General features: G+C 40.3%; 1 protein-coding gene across 1 annotated transcript in view; it reads right to left on the minus strand.

The window, feature by feature from the left end:
• The window catches only part of LOC309517755 (von Willebrand factor D and EGF domain-containing protein-like), a 203,155-nt gene that overhangs the window by 65,367 nt on the left and 121,672 nt on the right, over positions 1 to 16,116 (minus strand). The window contains exons 19-21 of the mRNA XM_082197221.1: positions 14,013 to 14,150; positions 10,456 to 10,605; positions 8,406 to 8,570 (exon numbers count right to left, since the gene is read on the minus strand). Coding sequence (XP_082053347.1) covers positions 8,406 to 8,570; positions 10,456 to 10,605; positions 14,013 to 14,150 — 453 coding nt within the window. The remainder of the gene's footprint in view (positions 1 to 8,405; positions 8,571 to 10,455; positions 10,606 to 14,012; positions 14,151 to 16,116) is intronic.

The raw sequence follows: 16,116 nt of genomic DNA on the forward strand, positions 1-16,116 counted from the left end.
AACAACCAAAATAATGTAAGAAACATTTTAGTCATTGTTAATACCTGACATTTGTACAGCACTACCAAGTGTTCAGAGCACTTCACACACATTGTTCCATGGTCAATAGCTACAGTGGAACTAGCACTGTGTGCAATGGATAGTATAGAGAATTAAAGTCTGAGGTAAAACATTGTTAACACGCTATGTAGATTTTTTTAAAAAAAATGTATATTGTCGTGATTATGAACTGGTAAACAGTTAGAGGTTAAAAACTTGCATTTACAGAAAGCCCAACTGTTTACTTTGTATACTACACTTATTGTGGGCTGTTGTAATTGTCATTTATGTTGCTAAACAAGTCATGAAAGACGCTGTCATAGGTCTTAGTGCTTCACAGTTAGATCTGTCAGTTTATAAACGGGGCAGGAAAACATAAAAGCTTAGGTTTTGAGAGGCCAGTTAGCCACTGGTCAGAGGGGCCCTGACTGAGGTCGTATAAAAGGGCGGTCACCACATTGTCCAAAGTCAGTATGGTCAGTTGAAGCAATTTAGGCAGGGAAGAGCCTGAGGAGTTAAACAGCACAGCCTAAGTAGGAGACTGGATAAACTGTGAGGGCTAGTAAGGAGAAGAAGGCACTAGAGAAGAAGGAGACGAAGGCACTGGATAAACTGTGAGGGCTAGTAAGGAGAAGAAGGAGGTGGTTTTCTAGAATAACCTCTGGTCACAGTGACAGTGGAAGGCAGTTGGCCTCAGGTAGCAAGGGACTTCAAGATGTTCTTGGATGCATCCTGATTATCACGTTCCTGACCAGAAGGCACTTTTCAGGAAGAACCTGGCAGTTTGTCTCAAGAAGTGGAGATTCCAGTGTGTGACAGCTGTGAGACTCTATATACTCTCTCTGACCAGAGACAGAACCCTACATCTTGTTCTCTACCATATTATTGGAGAGCTAACTTGGACAGAGTTATGAAAAGGACCATTGGCATCTGGGTTTTACTCAGCGAAGTGAATATAACAGCTTCCTTTTAAGAAAAAGTGCAAATGAAGTAAACATTGAAGCATCTTAAGATCATCTAGTCATACATTATGAATATATATTACATGTAAAGAATTTTTTAATAAAAATAGATTTGTTTTCACCTTTGAATAATTATTGTGTATCTTCATTCTATGCCTATAAATCTAATACTTGGCTATTATATTATTCATGATGTCCTAAGCAGATTGTTTTGTGAAAGATATTGTGGTGGCAATCATTTTTTTTAGGGATATGTAACAAAAGTATATTTAGAACATATTTTGAGCAAATATTGATAAGTCAGATCTTCTACATTTGAGGTGGTTTGGCAGAATAGAAAGATAACCAAATATCCATAGCTGGCTGGAACTGTTGGGGCAAAGCCCCATAAACGTCACAGATGGGCATAATCCAAAATGTCATCCATGGGGGGTGGGGACTATTAACTTAAACTTCAGCAACAACCCCGGTTCTCAGGGGCCTGAATAGTAGGCCAAACCAAGCATTTGGACAGAATGTCCAATGTGAATTAGTCTAATCCCATTTTAAAACCATCTAAGCTTGGCTGCCATCAGTACATCTTGTGGTGTTCAAGAAAAGCATTCAACAAAGCTGGAAAGAATATCTAAGCTTTGTCCTGTGGCTGCCACTAGCATTCATTGTCACTGTTGTGAAAAGGCTGCTCTCTCTATTTAGAATGCATAGTTACATAGAAATGTAATCACCCGAACACCTACATTTAAATGATTACAAAATCCTCTCACAATTACATACAAAGTCATTTTCCTCTGTTTAGATACTTAGTAGTTGGGTTGTTAGTCTTTTCTATTAAAACTCAGGAAGGAAGTGCAATTGCTTAAGTGGAGTTGGGGGGAGGGGAAAATAGCAGGGCCTTGTTAGAAAAGGGATGTAATCTGCGGTAGATGTTGTGATTGAATGCAAATATTATTCATGGCTTGTAACACGGGCCTCTCCCTAGTGGTTTTATAGCTTGGGATTCATGGGTCTTCTGTTGCTGAGCTACATTGCTTGCTAAATATATCATCTGGATTTGGAGTGCTTAACATATTCTAGATGGATGGAATGTATGGATCAGCAAGGCTGGAAATCATTTATCTTTTAAATTATCTAAAATATTCTTCCCATCGTGTCTACCTTTGGGTGTTATATCTAGGTCACTGAATACTCCGTAGAAAACTTCCCTGTAGTATTTTTTCCCCTTAAGTGTCTAGATTTTTAGTAGCTATTGCCTAGGCAAGATAAATTATTGTAGAAAACTCATTTTTCCCTGAGAGGTAGGATGACTCCTAGCAGCAGTTCCAGTAACATCTACTGGGTACTACTGGATTTATTTTGCATCCCAGAAGCAAAAAGCTATTACTTCCCTGGGTCCACGGTAATTTTCACAGCACATCTGAATAGTTTGCCGCCTACCACCACTGAATGTTTAACGCAACACTCTGACATGATGACATCCTTTTCCTCTTCTTTCGATATGCCCTTTATTTTTACAACACAACAAGACATTGTTTTGCTTAGATTTTTCCTAGCTATCCCTGAAAGAAATCTCAGCAGGTTTCAGATCAAATCCCATTTTCTTTAATTGCACCATCCCTCCTCTTTATTTGTAGTCTGCATTTATCCCTTGTGGATGGAGTGGAAAAGCTGAATTGTACATGCAAGCCAACTGCTCCCCCCCCCCCAGTTTAATCTCTCCCTACACTCCCTGGGAAAGATGGAACTCCTGTGGAGGAATGCACATAGGAACCAGGCTGGATGAGGCTATAGACAGCATCACTAATACCCAGCACCTGACCCAGAGAAATTTGTGACTAACTGAACTCCATAGAATCTCTCTCTCTCTCTCTCTCTCTCTCTCTCTCTCTCTCTCTCTGTCTCTCTCTCTCTCTCTCTGTGTGTGTGTGTGTGTGTGTGTGTACGTGCGCGTGCTTAAACAGCAACCCCTTCTCACAACATTGAAAAGGGCAGGACAAAAACACTCAATTATATTTATATTATTGTTACTGCTTATATGAAAGAAAATATATTAGGCCTTCAAGTAGTTGATATCTTTTTTCGTGCATTTTGTTAAACAAAAAACAAAACCAAAATAAAACTGGCAAATATCAAGGTATAAGCCTCAAAATTATGTGCATGGGAATAACCAGGGCTAAACTTATATGGGCCCTCACTATCCGTTGCCCACTGCCAATCATCTTGGTGCTCACCACTTGGCAGCACTGCATATACTCCCACCCTAGATTGGCATATGCTGCAATAGGATGGTAGCCAATCAGCTCTGGTGAGCAACAGGAAGTAGCCTTGCTTTATCTCCCACAATGCAAGGCTTTGGCACCCAGCACTGAATGCTGGGCATTGCATCCCTTCCCAAATGACACTGCCCAAATCCAGGGTGCCATCTTCTGGGCTTCTACCCCTGCATGAGTTATGTGACCTGTACAAGATTGTGGGGCCCCCAACAGCACTTTTTCTCAGGCACAGAACCCCAAAATGCATGTGTTGGCATGCCATGTCTAAAAAAAGTGCTGCCTGAAATAACACAGCCATTTGGGCCACTGTCCTCTTGCAGGAAAAAAATTAGGATATTCTGTTTTTTCCCGGTCAGTTGAGGAGTATGTCAATGTATTGTGGGAGATAAAACATTATGGCTACCCAACTGCTAGTCAGAGCCAAGCAGCTGATTTGTTCCCATCACATATTACAGTGCAGTCACTGGTTAAACCCATCCAGGCAGGGAGAGGCTAGTTGTCAACTAGCAGGTGCAGTGAGTGCTACCATGGCCAACAACCCTGCAGCTGGGTGATCAAATACAAGTAGCCACTAGCTGCAGTGCCAGGGAAGGACAGCAGCAGAGGCCCCTTGGGCTGTTTTGATAGTGGAACACACAGCCTCCATTTCATTAGAAATTGCAAAGCAAGTGGCCACCCAAGCTCTATTAAGCATGCTTTACTAGTGGGGTCCCTGCAAATTGTGTCCTGCTCCCAGAAAGCGCGTGTTGCGGTTAGATCATCAATCCTGACCTCACTCCTGTTGTGGGTGGAAGTGATTGGTAGCCACAAAAACCCGATTGGTGGTCCCTCGGTGGCTGGGGTAAATCTGGCCAATGGAATTTTTTCATGCATTAACTGAGGGACCCATATATACTGCTGCACGTTGTGTTGAGCTTCCTCTTTTCACCTCGTGCATCGGATCACTCTCCCACCCTCCCTATATTTAGGGTCTTGCTATGCCCTGCTTTGCCGTCGTGGGTCATCTGTTCTTGGGACAGGGGCCCGGTAGGAATTTTCCCATTTGGCTGATTGGCTGGTGCCACTTGGGTTTCATCTGCTGCGTAGCAAATTGTTACAACTTTGTAAGGTTTGGTGGTTAGGCATTGGTTCAAGGTGTGGTCGAAGGGAGGTTGTCATACCTGCCCCCCCAATGTGCAAAAGGGTATTCTGTTAAAGGAATCCAGGGGCTCGCCTTGCTTTTGTCTGATCCCCTTCTAGGGGTTGGGCCACGCCGGAGCCTCTGGGAGCATCTGGGGTGAGCATCTGAACCTGGTCCAATGCTCCCCAGGGATGTTTTCCCCTACTGATGTGTGCAGGAGTCCAGGTGTCAGTGCAGCCCTGCTGAGGTCAGGTGCAGCTAGTCGGGAACCAATGCCTAAGCAAACCACTCCCAATCGGTAATCAATAAAGTTGTGGCCAAAATTATGCCAATAACCTTAAACTAAATTCTGTGTCAACTGTGTCTTTATTTATTGGGGGGTGGTCTTGGGATCGTAACACGCATCTATAGGGACTTGCACTAGACAGCCTTGAAAATCCCAGTTCCGACTGTAAGGCTTGAGTTGATTAGAAGCTGCTGCTCAGTAATGGCAGGTGCAAACCTGAGAGTAACTTCACCCAAAGTATTGCTTTGCAGCACTAACAAATAGTGTGCTAAGCTTCTCTCTCATAGCTCATAAGCCTTTGTGCAATTTTCATTGTTGTCATATTTGAAAGAGAAAATACAGTTCAGCAATAAAATCTACAAGTGAAATAAGAGAAAAGCTCTACTTTTCTCTTTACCAGAGTAAGAAAATGCATCTCAGAAGCTGATGTATGGAATAGGGGCAATAATTGAGCTCACAAATAGCACTAGTTTTCACTCCTATCCCTAAGCAGTAGTCAGTTACAATAAAGCGCTTGGTGACAATAAATCAGAATGTTTTTTTCTTCCCAGGTGCTGTCTTGAAAAATAATTTCCTGTTTGCAAAAAGAAAAGAAAAAGCTTATTTTTCTTCCCCCATGAGTACAAAAACACTTTGGTAAAGATGGGCAATTTTGCAATTTTTGTATGAATAAATGCTTATCTCTTAATCCTTAAATCATGACTACTGAATCAAAACCATCTGATAAGACAGAAAAATGTGTGAGCCACCGAGAAGCTCCTTTCGTTTAAATATTTTAAATGTCACTTGGAATCTTACTAGTCAGAGGAGATCTTTGTTTAGGAACTGGAAGAGTGTTCTTTGGCAGATCAAAACTATTATTCAAATAATCACAATTCTTCATGCATGTAAATTTAATTTATCTACTCTTCCATTTCATCCACTTTAATCATCAGGTTATATAAAGTACTTGAGCCTATCCTGTACACATGGAGGTGCAGCCACACAACTGGAACCTTGAGCTTTTGCTCCACACATGGAAAAGCCTTTAAAAGGCTTAGTAAGAACATGTTAATAATAATCTATTTTGCTAAACAAAGAACAATGAAGCAATGACTAAAGACTGCACCTATACTTTCACACTTCATTTTTTTTTACGTTAGCACAAATTTAGGAAATCCTCACTTGTACTACTTCAAAAGTTGGTTATCTGTATCTCTCAAGGATGAGAGATGCAAATCCAAATGACCATCTATAAGTTCTACTTGTGGTCTTTTTTCTCAATTAGGATTACACCTTTCTTCAACACAGAAAGAGGAATGGCATGACTGATGTTTCTTTCTGCTCAAATAAATAAGTCTGCTCCTAGAGTCTGCTCATTATAGGAAACTGTCCATTCAGGAGGCCCCATTTAAAGAGAATTGCATGTATAACTAATGATTAACTGAAGTTTTGCACTCCATCATAATAACTGAAAGTCTTATACTGAAAAACCATCAGACTATTGAATGGAAGCCCTTTCTCCCCAAAGCCCATATGCTTCAGTTCGGTCAAATTATTTTTCCAGTTGTGCCACTCTTGGAATTTGGTATTAAATTAAAATTATATTAAAAATGGTGCAACAGATGAGTGCTACCTTTGCAGAAGGGTCATATCATAAGAAATATAAATAGGAACTCTCACTTAAATAATTAAATAAAACCCTCCTCAGAATTCTAAATGAACAGTTGACAAGCTTTTTGATGAAGTTTCAGGCACCATTTAGCAGACAAGGATAATTTATCCTGTTTGTCCTTCCAGAGGCTATGAAGAATTGGGAGAATTAAAAAAAAGGAGACAAGAAATCTGGTTGGTTGATAGCCAAAATCTTGAATTCTTTTTTGTGGCCATGTGCCTTGTTTCTACCATGTCCCTAAGACCTGGGGGTCACCTCTTTCTCTATCATCACAGCACTCTTCATAACCCAAATACAGAAATTAATAAAATAATCAGTGTTTGAAAACTAGAGCTAGACCATGTGCAACACACTACCGAGAGATAGTCCGAACACTTTTATTATCAAATACCCCCTGTCATTGATGCAAGGATCTGTTTCTAAATGGGTAATGTTGATATAGGTAAAGGTAAAGGGACCCCTGACCATTAGGTCCAGTCGTGGCCGACTCTGGGGTTGCGGTGCTCATCTCGCTTTATTTGCCGAGGGAGCCGGCGTACAGCTTCCGAGTCATGTGGCCAGCATGACTAAGCCACTTCTGGCAAACCAGAGCAGTGCACGGAAATGCCAGTTACCTTCCCGCAGGAAGGTACTACTTGCACTTTGACATGCTTTTGAACTGCTAAGTTGGCAGGAGCAGGGACCGAACTGTTAGGATATTTCCGTTCCACCTTAAAAGGGAGCAGGCTTTGTGAGTCACAGAGACTGCTTATTTCCTGTTCACAGGAAGTTTCTCTTTTGTTTATTGCTTTCGTTCTCTCTCTGTGCCTGAGACATCGAAGCAGGCAGTCATGCTTTTTCTTTGTTCTGATCAACGCTGAATAAAGTTGTAATGCTCTCCGGAGTGCACCTTTCGTTGTGCGAACTCTGCTGATAGAGCGTGCACGAGCTCTGGAATGTGGCAAGCTATTTCTGAGGCTTCGTGTCGCTAATTGACTGATACTGTATCTACGGGAGATCGATGGATCGTCCGGAGGCGACGTGGAACCATGATGGCCTTTGTCTCCCTGGCAGTATCCCAACACGAACAACAGGAGCTCACCCCGTCGCAGGGATTCAAACCGCCGGCCTTCTGATCACAGTCAACAAGGAAAGTGGGTACAGTTAACCAATGACATCATAGTGTTAAACTGTTGACTAGCTTGTGGATGCTATAAACTGGGAGCTGCGAATGCTAAAATCTTGAGGTTATAGAAAAAAGGGGACTACAGCTGTAAAAGATTAAGTAAAAGAAAAGAACAAGGGAAAATTAGATAAAATCAAGGGGGATGATTTGCTGAAAAAAAATTGGAAATTGGGATGCAGAAAGGGGAGGTATGGGGAAGTCGGTGAAGTAAGGTTTAAGAAAAAAGGTTTTGAAATTATACATGTTTGTTTATGTGTTTGTTTGTTTGTATTGTGCATTGTTTGTGTTTATAAAAATTGTGAAAAACCAATAAAATTTTTATTTTTTATATATATATATATATATATATATATATATATATATATATAAAAACTGGGAGCTGCTTTCAGCTCCCATTTCAAAAAGATGATTTGATTTAGAGCACAACTGCTGCGATGAAGTCTCAGTAGCTTGGTGGTAGAGCACATGAACTGCATGTATAAGGTTCCAGGTTCAATCCCCAGCAGCTTCAGTTCAAAGGATCAAGTTTCCAAGAGCCTCTTTTTGTTGGAGTAGAAAAATCCTGGGCTGGTTGGACAAATAGTATGACCTGGCATTCTGATGCTCCTTTTCTTTTACTGATTGAGTAAAATGCTAACATTGAAATATAATGCTACAATGTATATAAAAAGTCTACCACCCAATATCCAACTTATTTAGACTAATGCTAGACTAATGGTTGCCATTAATTTGATTCTGAATTAATTTTAGAATGAATTGATTTTTGAATGCTGTGTTTACTTTTACTGTTGTTAGCCACTCGGAGCCCGGCTTTGGCTGGGGAGGGCGGGATATAAATAAAATTATTATTATTTATCATCATCATCATCATCATCATCATATTTAACTTCCCAAACGAAAGGCAGGTACCTGGTCTTGATGCTCTTGTACAGATTCGTCCATTTCCAGATAAACCTGTTGGACATCGGCCACAGAGATATCCAATATCAGGAGGTTTACGGTCAATGCAGACAACTCCAGGAAAGCAAGGTCTGTTGGCACAGTTAGTAATGGGTGGCAGAACTGCTCCATGACCTAAAACAGTATCCAAGAGCCATTTCTCAATATTAAACTATTAACGGGAAAGTTAATTAAAAAGTTAAGCAGGGAGCTAATATGAGCTTTGGCCAAGGCTTTCCATTATTTTTACTCTTTTAAAATATAATTAATGTTGAATGTCCCAAAATTGTGTGCCAAGCATAAGAAAACCCTGAAGGCGCAACATATCAAGCCAGCTGTTTCTCATTAAGGCAAGATTTATTAGCCTTCTAATTACATGTTTTAAAGTTTACTATTCAAAGGTGCTTGGCATTTATCAGGAGTGAAATAGAAATGGTAATTTTTCAGTGCTGGGGAACAATTACGTAAGCGAAGAAGCTGCATTAGTAGGAGGCAAACAACGTATATTTCACCACAAGCAAATCTATGGAAGCCCTAGAGGCCCTCTTTCCTTTGCACAGCATCTGTTGGAGAGGGTGCTTTGAAATGGAAAGTACCAATGGAGAAGGGAGTGCTCCACCCTCCTGCTTAAAGCCTGTTTCCCCTTGAAACATCCCCCCAAATCTCATTTTAGTTTGCAAACATGGGTCTGGAACCTTAACGTCACCACCTATTTCCTCTAGGGCTAGGTGCAACATTGCCTCCCCTCACACTTGCTTGTATGGAAAAAGTGGTATTTCACATTAATAAAAAAAAACACATTGACCCTGCTCCTGTGCCTTTAACAGAAGCTTGGCATGGCAATTTAGCCGATGTAGTTTTCCTGTCATTTATTAACTCTGCTGTTGCCTGATCTGCACCTTTCAGAATAATGTGCAGAACAGAATTGAACAATCTACTGGATTTTCATGGCAGTTGGAAGCAGTTTAAAGTCATCAAAACACACATTTAGATATTTTTTTGGGGGGAAACTGCATGTTTAAATTCCACCATCATCATTCTATTCTGTTTCTGCAATGAACAGTGAATGGGTTGTGGTGGCAGTGGTTGCATTTGGAAGGGAGTAACAAAAACAACAACAACCCAATTCTTGGTTCAATGCAGAAATGGAATAACATGAATATAAAAAAAATATGCCAAAGAACACAAACTAGGAACAGAAACATCAATCAGCCCCTACTTTATAGAGGATTTTGGAGGATAGGGTCCTTCAATGGCTGTCAGTTACAATGGTTAAATGAAACCTCCATGTTCAGAAACAGTGCCCCATTGAATTCCAGTTGCTGGGGAGGAGCAGGAGGATAATAAGGGCTTTGTAGACTTCCCAGAGACACCCTGTTGTCTACTATGGGGAGAATGATGCTGGGCTAGATACAATTCTTCTTATGTACTTTTGAAACCACAATCCCATGTGCATTGGGCAGAATTAACTTTTCTATGCATGCTTTATATTATTTATCTTTTATTTCCTTAGTAGATAGGGTCAACCCCCCAGTCTTGGCTAGACAGGAATCTGCTGTTCTAAAACAGGAAGGCGGGAACTTCCTTCTCTCATAGCAACAACACTGTGTCCCTAAAACAGAAATAAGGAACCTTTCAACCTCCAGATGTTGTTAGACTCCAGCTCTCATCATCCATTCCTATTGGCCATATTGGTTGATGCTGATAGGAAGTCCAACAACTTATTGGAAGGTCACACCAGGAAGGTTGCCCGTCCATGCTTTATTGGGCCCGATCCCATAATTTTAGAAGCACAGGCAGTCACCCAGTCTTCTTATCAATCATAATTAATATCCCTGCCAACACACTGAAGAGCTAATGTAATTTAAAAGTGATTTGTATGCTTTTTCAATCCATATGTTTAAGCTTTTATGCAGACTGTTTAGGAGACTAGTTTTGTGCAACCAGTGACAGCTATGTACATACACAACAAAGTCTGAAAAGAAACCTTTTGACACTCATCTAATCACACTTCACTTACCATGATCAGTAATATTAACATACTTAATTGCAGGCAACGTCTTCGCTTCTAGAGGTATGACTGGCTGTTTACTTTCACTCTTTTTCCATTCACCTTTAGGATTATGATTATCATTAATGAAAGCTTCTGTCATGTCAGCACTGTCCTCAACTGTAATAAAAAAGAGCAGAGGTGAAAGAAGCACTGCGTTAGTTTTTGCTGTGATTAATGATGGAAATGAAGACTTAACATCAAATCAGATAACCCTCCAGGATGTTATCCCAGAAGCCAACTGGGGAACAAAGGCGGTCAAATGAGTCAGCATCTGGAGTCTCATCAAAACAAGATATAATTTAGCAACCACATCTAATGGAGGGCGTGCAAAGAGAAGTTTGCTACCCAAACGACCTTTGATAAGGTAACAGACTTTGCTGAAGGGACTAAAATGACACATTACCTTGGCCAATTAAAAACAAAATCATGCTGGCCTTACTCCAGCTCTGGCCTGCATTTATACCAAATGGATCGTTGCCAAACTACACTGTGACGTCTCCAAGCAGCAGCTGGCTCAAGAGCTGTACTTTGGACACTCTTGCTTAAAGTGCTCAAGGAAGTAAATCAAGTAAATTGTCCATCGGAGACTATTTAAAATATTAATTTCCTCCAATAAGTTAGAGACTGAATATTCCACTTGGAGCCATGTTTCAAAGCAATTAGCTACTGGCTAGCTTCACTGAGAAGGCAAGTGTGAATATTTTCCATCAAATGTTGGGGAGCCATTACTCACGGTGGCGCTTTAGGCACAGGTTAGCATAGTCCACCTACTGCGCACAACATATAGCTGAAACTTTTCCAAGGCATGAAGATTTGTGGGACTTTGCGTGGTGCCGGGATGAGCATAGGCGTTAGTGTGGAGACCCAGCTGAGGATAAGGCATTGATTACAAAAGAGGAGCCGCCATGAGACGTGCTAATGAAGGAATGCTGTTGCGATGAATAAAGCAAAATATAACAAAAAAGCCCTCAAGGCTGACTTAATGGCCCATATCTTGGTAATAAGCCATGGATGTGCCTCAGATGCAACGTATGGGAGGCTTTTAAAGTATGGGCTTTAGGAGACAGGTAGCAGCTTCTTGCATCATATTCTTGCATCCGCCAGAGTGGGCTATGTCTCTCCATTAACTAGTGTCACCAACAGAGATAAAACAATACTTTCATTATTGTCATGCAACAATGGTGGTGTAACATCCAACTTGTCTGACCTTGGCTAGCATTGGGGCTGTGGAACTCTTTCTACCCTCATTCCATTCCCACATGTCTTCAGATATTCTGCTGCATAAGGCGAGGAGGATTAAAACACTGTCCCTCAGCACGGCTGCTCTAATCAAATTTGGAGGTCTCTGCAGCTGCTTTTACATGCCAATGGGTTTTTGTTTTTTTGTTTTTTGGAAAGCCAGGCAATCCAGTTATTGAATCAGATTTGTTTCAGCTCTCAGAACAGTAACTCTTCTTATATCTTGGAATGTCATTCCAAGCCAAGTTGGCAAGGCAGTAGAAAATCTTCCATGAAAAAGGAATTTGCAAGCAATAACTGTTCTCATTACTTCAGTGAAGTTGCTTATTTAGGCTTGGTACAACTGTTATGTCAAAGAAAGCTTTTAAAAAGCTTGGCTGTGTGCAAATAAGCAACTACATTTTGGCTAAGGGCAGGATTTTGCTTAGACTTTAATTGAATCTTCCTTTCTCCAGTCACACTTAATCGAATTAACCCACACAAAACACAGATGCACTTCAAGGCAGCCACAAAATGCCCTGAACTCAAGCAAAGGACTAGAAAGCTGTTTATATCAGGCTAAATTGTAAATTTAAGCAAGGAAAGATTTAATCAACTTTACAATAGATGGTACATTGATTCTAGGATTCCTCAGTTGTAAGCTATTGTTATCCTCACACGCTCTCTCCCCCCCCCCAGTGCTGTTTTCTTTTATAATCAACAAAAGAGTGAAGCTCTTGGCCATTTCCTCTTTAGTTCATTTAATTTGTTTCTTCTCCACACTGAAGGTTAATAGACAAGTATACACAAACAGAAAAATCAAGAAGGCAGGTGGCTAGATCCTCAGGAGTGTTCATAAATTATTTTATGCATAATGAAGTGAATGATTCATTAAACACCCTCTCTAATACCAGCTCAGGGAATTCTGAGCCTCACACGCTTTTCTTGAAGTCAGGGTTAAAACACACACGCACAGTGCTCACCCACTGACATATTTTTGTAACTAGATTTTTATTGATTTTTAAGTAAATAAAATGTATCTCTTGTGTGAGAAGGCTACAACAAAAAGAAATAAAGGTTTGGGTGAGCATAACCTCTAAACCAATCAAGTTTATAAAGTCTGAAGAGTGAGGGCACTAAAAGAAAATCAAAATTTTGAGTACGGCCAAATTGTCAGAGATATGTTATGGTTTAACAAACAAAAATACAGAGCTGCAATATGAAAAAAAGTCATCATAAATCAGTCGACCTGAGTTGAAAAATAAGCTGCTAAATGATGAAAACTAAAACAGAATTGGTCTAGTATATAAGTGACATTTCACATTGATGAGGCCTGTTATGATGAACTGGAATCCTGTTAGGTAACAGGATTTCAAAGATGGACTTTTCCATTTGTCAGAGTTTGAGGTCAGTAAGTAAGTTCCTCCATCCTAGATCTTTGAATGCAGCTGGGCAAGAAATGGAGAATTTGGCTCATTCTGTTGTGTTTAAACAGTCATCCTAGCAGCTACCAAGAAATATAGAATATGTGGATGGGAATAATCCTCCTTCTTTATTAACCAATTTAAAATATGGTTTCAATTAGCTAAAAAAACTTACTATTTTTGTGATTGTACTTTTTATATTTAAGTTTTTAATAAAACTCCCCCTGCCCTTCCAGACCTAACACAACACTTGCAGCATCTCTGGTTACCTGTGTTCATTCTCAGATATTCTGAACTAAGCATGCATGAGCTGCTTGACTAAAAAAAACGGAATCTGGTCCCTTCAAACATTATGCCTCAAATGACAAAACCCTTGAGGAGGGATTGATGCTTGATCCACCACTTGAAGGGGCTGGTTCTATGTATAGTGGTGAGTCAGGAAGGCTCTCAGAAGCCATGTGAAGATCTTCTAGCGGCCAGGAAACCAAGCATCTGGGCTCAGTCTTAATCCTGTTTACTTCCTAACCAAAGCTGATTATACTGTGCAAAAAAGAAGACGGCATGTTCCAGATGTTGCATGGGTTACTCAGCTTGAAGCATCCAGCCTATTCTGATGCAGAATTTGGGGTTGTTGTTGTTGTTTGTGTGTGTGTGTGTGTAGTATTTTTTATTTCTACACCTTTTCACATGCAACAGTTTTTGTAGACAAGCACCAGAATGTATGCCGGATGGGATACCTATATATATTGCTTAATCATATGTGCTTTCGTAGCTTAATCATATACATACACACACAAAGACACACACACACACACACACACACACACACACACATGAAATGATATAAAAATAAATACAAACAAACAAACAAAGAATACTCACATTTGCAGCTTCTACCATCACCCTGCATCCCATTGGGGCAGTTGCCACATGTGTAAGATCCAACTGTGTTTGTGCAAGAGACACCAGAAAAACAAAGTTCCTCTTCACATTCATTTGTATCCTCCTGACAAGTAAGCCCTGTGCCAGGAAAAACACAGTGGAGGTTAATAAACAGAAAAGCCTCTGATTAATCCTAAGCTTAAACTTTCATGCATACTAGGCAGGTGTCTCAGCTGTAAACTCATTGAAGAATATGTCATTCATTTGCCACCCAAACTCCCCACTGGTTCATTTCATCCTGCTGCTGCTTCACTGTTCATTACTGTCATCTTATTGCTATCAAAAATGTGGAACCTTGAGAGTTATGGTGAAAAGCATTAGCTACCCAAAGGAAATGAATAACCCCCTTTTCTCAAATTGCGGCTCATGCTTTTCTTGTTTTCCTTTTATCCCGGCAATGTTATCATATAATTTGAAATCTAGGGTCACTATTTGGGCCTTTGGGTTTGCTAACCAAAGCTGATTATACTGTGCAAAAAAGTTTTTTTGCTGACCATCTGGAAGAAAAAACAATCTGAGCTGTCTCCATGATTTAGATAGAAATTTGATACAAAGAAGAGTGTGTGTGTGTGTGTGTGTGTGTGTGTGTGTGTGTGTTAGAGAGATGGACCTAAATAGAATAATCAGTGAATTGCTGCAGTTCAATCTGCTATTAAGAAATGGGTTGCAGAGAGTGGTTGGAAATCTGATCATGTGTTTTGGAAGGGCAGCACAGATTGTTAACCAGGTGCTTTTCTTTAATCAGCATGGGGTTCATTAAGTGACAATGATAATCTTAGCTACACAAAATATTTGAAGCTTTGTTTAGCTATTTTGTTATAGTAGATAAAGTAAACTTCACCAGTTGGTTTAGGGCAGGTTGTTTGTTCCCATATATGTAAATTACATGATGCTTTAAATTACTAATTACCCCCTCTCCTACCGATATTCTTTAGAACCCAATTTTTTCAGATATCTTTGGTTTTGGGGATCTGCTGCTTGTAAGTTTCTGTAATAGTTTTATTTATTAATGGCTTTTGCCATATCTTTGTTATCAAATTAATCATTCTGATTGTATAATTAATCTATTGGTTCAGGAACCCAAAAACCATTTAAAAATTAGGAAATAAACATTATGGTTTCTGCTGATATGGGTTTTCCAGAGGGAGAAAAGCAATGGCGATGTTAGGATCACTTTCTTGAAAACAGAAAGAAGATGATGGACAGGTCATGTGGTGCTAGGAAAACCATAAAAGAGCACAGGCCTTGTGGTACTGATAATGGAATGAGTGGGTGAGTGTTCTACTGATTACATTACGACACATGCAGGGAGGTTTGGCATTTGCATGTATCAGAATTCTTCAGCCCATGACACTTAGGGGTTAGGACACACTGTTTTCATTTTGATAGATGGTAGGGGTTAGCCTGGTCAATCCAGCACCCTTGTTTTTGGTTGATAGTCCTTGCCATTTTAGCAATCCAAGATAGACAACATGGTAGGTGAGAGGCAAAATGTAAATGTGGAAACAAAATGGAGGTAATCTGAGCGGGAAAATATTTGTGTGTGTTAGTGTAGTGCAGTCACAACGGAAAGACAATTTGATGCATAGCATCCACAGTCCTGATGGAAGGACTCCTTGTTTCTCTGTATGTTGGTTTCATTGGAGAGCAATGTGACAAGCCTGGGACTGAATCCGCATCCAAATGCAGGTGTTGTCTATCCAGGTCCACATCTCTCCAAAGGTCCATTCTAATGTGCACCCTCAACAGCCTTTTGGAGCATCTAATCACACATGACTAGAGCTCTCCCAACTTGGCAAAAGGGGCATTTCTCTCCCCAAATGTGAAAATCTTCACACTCTTTTACACAAGAACACTGCAAAGGGAAGGCAGGAAAGGGTGTGCTTCCCCTTGTGAATTATGCCCCCCACCTTATTTTTTAACTTGTCGATATCTGTGCTCCTCACTGTGCTCTTTCTGTACAGAAAATGGTGGCAATGAGCATCAGCACCAAACCCTTTAAATATCTGTCAATGCGTTTAGATGTCCCAGTGGGAAGGTATCA

Source organism: Podarcis vaucheri (assembly GCF_965113315.1).
Source record: "Podarcis vaucheri genome assembly, chromosome: 1".
NCBI classification, from domain to species: Eukaryota; Metazoa; Chordata; class Lepidosauria; order Squamata; family Lacertidae; genus Podarcis; species Podarcis vaucheri.